We start from the raw sequence: 3511 nt of genomic DNA on the forward strand, positions 1-3511 counted from the left end.
AATAAATGAAGAATTAATAATTTTAAGACAAAGTAAAGGACACTTGACCATCTCATTAAGGAACACATCACACCCAATAATACACCCTGTTCATGAATATTGTTATTACTGCTGTTAATATTGTGGGTAGGTGTTCATTAAAATGGAAGTTATTTTATATTTGTGTAAACAGGTGTCATTCTGTACCAGTTTTCATCGGTGGAAACTTCACAGGAAGAGGAAATGTGAACGGTTGGGAGACGAGGGGACCAGGGTGGAAAATATAGTTTGGGTCAAAGAATTTGGGTGTTTACTGTCACATTAATGTCAAATAACATCTGATTGATATGATGTCCGTCGTTTATAAAGCCCACATGGTGTTATATAAAAGCTAATTGACATCAGAAACGTCTCCAGGTCATTTCTTATACTTATGTTGTATTACATTTTCAAATATTTTGAGGACATAAGCTACTGTTCAAAAGTTTGGGGTCAGTACATTTTATATTGCTTCTGAAATAAGTCTTTTGCTCACCAATGCTGCATTTATTTGATCAAAAATTCAGTATGAACAGTACCATTGTGAAATATTATTGTAACTTCTTCTACTTTAAAACAATTTATTTCTGTGAAATTCAGCATCATTACTCCAGCCTTCAGTGTCACATGATTATTCCGAAATCATTCTAATATGCTGATTTGATGCTCAAGAAACATTTCATATTATTTTCAATGTTAAAGGCAGTTGTGTTGTGTATTTTTTTTGTGGAAACCGTATATATTTGTTCAGGATTCTTTAAATAGAAAGTTCAAAAGAATAGCATTTATTTGAAATTGAGATCTTTTGTAACATTATAAATGTCTATAAATGTCTTTAATTCATGACCCTACATTTTTTGAAAGGTAGAGTAAAGTTTTAGACTCAATGTGCATTCGTGAAATACATTTTGTCAGTAATGTCCTCTGGGAGTCAAACCCAAGACTTTGGCATTGTTCCATTACTCATGCAATCCATCACACATCACATAAACAGACTGTTCTTTCTCTGTGGTGAGTTGGGACGGTCCATCTACCTGTGTATGTGGTCATTAACTCTGACTGCTCTCTGACCTTCTGCTTCACACAAAGGCATCCTGTCATTCATATTCTCCTGCTGCTTTATTTGTTAGTGACACCGTGGCGTTGTTGCTCCTTTATTCCATTCAGCCTTTTGTCACTGTATCAGGACCCTCTTCATATCCAGCTAATTAAGTCCAGTCCTCGTCTCACACTCATTCTGTTGGAATTCGCTAACGAAGCTTGTCTGCCCCTCCACAATAGTCCTAAAGAGCTCTCCATACAATTACTTGGATACAGGCAGACACTAATGACAAAGATGCTAACAACCCTAACAGTTCTTTATTGTATCATAATCCAGCTTCAAATGAGAAACATGACATTGAAGATATAAAGGGGGTATATCAGCTGGTTTTCTTTGTCAGTCTAATTTATGCCTATAATTAATCTCGGAGGACGGAGGGGTGTGTGGCACCTGTGTATAAAAACACTAGTCCCGTATCAGAGAGTGAAAGGACCATCGACACTGAAGTCCATCAGATACATGACATTTGTCTACAACAAGACCGGGGCAGTAGCCAGACGCATGGACTGCACAGCCAAGGTAAGACCAGTCAGAAATTATTTCAGCGATTTAAAACTGAAGGCTTAAATTTTAATGGTTCCATCTGGGGATAATACATTTTAATTTGCAATGACATTCATGCTGATCATAAAGTTTAATTTGAAGCAAAAAATGATACAAGCTGCAGCTGCTAAAGAGTCATTTAGGCAGTCAGTGAACTTTCCAAAAGAGAATAGTTTTTAAAACATTTAACTGAAGGTTAACTCAAAAACACAGATGTTTATTTTTCCTCCACAATTATAGCAAAAATGAATCAACGAGCCTATTAGTAACTAGTGTTTGTATTGATAGCTGCCCACCCATAATAATTAGAGCTCAGAATTCTTGGAATAAAAAGAGTTTTATTCTATTGATATTTAATTTAACTTCATTAATTGTGTTGAAATGTTTCAATTTGTGCCTGCCAGATAATGGAAAATAATTTATTTTAGAAACGAATCAATCAGATAAATAGACACTGAATAGCAGGACAAGCCAGGCACAAGAACAGTTTCTTCTCTCATGCAAAGTTAAAATGTTCTCCCCATTGTGCAATACAAATATGTGCAATAACCTTATATGCATTTATTATCACCCTACATCCTAGTACCTGCCTACATCTTATTCTGTTCTATGTATAGCACACCTGTACATACAATTTATTTTATTTTTCAGTTTTGTTTTCTATTTTTTTTTGTTTATTTATATATACATATGTGTATTTTGTATTCTTATCTTATTTTTTATTATCTGTGTGTTGTTGTCTCTGTGTACTGGAAGCTTGTGACTATAAAACAAATGCCTTGTATGTGCAAACATACCTGCATCTGACCTGGCATCTCTTATTTATTTATTTATTATTTTTATTATTTTGGCGGAGTTCGCGTCTACTGAGGCTCATGGGATAAAAGGTTATAAACCTCAGATGCAAATATACAAAGTCAGCCGTATAGTGATTTAAATATCATTAGCCAGAAGGTCTGAACTGTTTAATTAATATTCAGCATTTATTGAATGCATCCTCTCTCTCCATCAGAGAGTTGAACTGCTTCTCTTCATGGCGCTGCTGGCGGCGCACCTGGCGCGGGACGCAGAGGGCGTGGCCACCTGCTGCTCGAGCGCGTCAAGTTCCTGCAAATTATACGAGTTGCTGTGCCGCGTGGGACGCCGAAACGACACGTCTGTCGCCAGGCATATCGGCCGCTTTAATAACGACGCGGCTGTCGGGATCCTAACGCTTGGCAAGCGTAATAAAGTGGGCGAGAGACGCGTCCAGGACCGCCTGCAGCAGCTGCTGCTGCACGGCTCGCGGAATCAGGCCGCGGGGATCCTGACGATGGGAAAGAGACTCGAGGACGGCGCGCACCTGCCGCTGCAGTATCTGATGCCCAGGCTACCGGAGGATCTGGACGCTTATGAAAGACGATGACACTTGTCGCTTTTTAAAACCACGGCACAGCTGTTCATTGGTGACGTTAATTTGTAGGCCAACACAGAAAGCTAATTCTTAATGAGGTTTTAAAACAACGTTTTTTATTTGAGTAGCCTACAAAAAAAGGTTTATGATTAACATTACGCTAATAAGAGACATACGTTTTTTTTCTAACGTAAGTCACATACAGTCATACCTCAAATGTTATTTTTTGGCTCTATAACGTAAGCTGTACGTGCTTTTAAAAAACCTATTAAACTCCTGAGGTAATCAAAAGGTCGAAATCCTTTCTCTTCCATAGTGAACAGCTATATTACCTGTGTCAGTGGTTATTAATGATGAGTATTTTATCACAGTTGTCTTGTTTTATAAAGATGGAGTTGTTAGATTGTAGTCATATGTAGTATGTTTTGTGGTCAGCAGATGGCAGACGATGTAAA

At 37.6% G+C, this 3511-nt stretch overlaps 1 protein-coding gene across 1 annotated transcript; it reads left to right on the forward strand.

Annotated features, from left to right (window-relative positions):
- Positions 1 to 1579: 1579 nt before the first annotated feature.
- Positions 1580 to 3124, forward strand: hcrt (hypocretin (orexin) neuropeptide precursor). The gene is made up of 2 exons (XM_016254227.1): positions 1580 to 1639; positions 2676 to 3124. Exons 1-2 carry the CDS (start codon positions 1580 to 1582, stop codon positions 3066 to 3068), a joined length of 453 nt encoding a protein of 150 aa, XP_016109713.1. The 3' UTR covers positions 3069 to 3124.
- The last annotated feature ends 387 nt before the right edge of the window (positions 3125 to 3511 follow it).

This window comes from Sinocyclocheilus grahami, unplaced genomic scaffold, assembly GCF_001515645.1.
Source record: "Sinocyclocheilus grahami isolate Dianchi unplaced genomic scaffold, SAMN03320097.WGS_v1.1 scaffold27.1, whole genome shotgun sequence".
In the NCBI taxonomy this organism is placed as follows: Eukaryota; Metazoa; Chordata; class Actinopteri; order Cypriniformes; family Cyprinidae; genus Sinocyclocheilus; species Sinocyclocheilus grahami.

Coding starts and splice junctions, on each gene's coding strand:
- hcrt (XM_016254227.1), top strand. CDS start 1,580: ATGACATTTGTCTACAACAAGACCGGGGCAGTAGCCAGACGCATGGAC. Junction 1,640..2,675: donor GCATGGACTGCACAGCCAAG/GTAAGACCAGTC, acceptor TCTCTCCATCAG/AGAGTTGAACTGCTTCTCTT.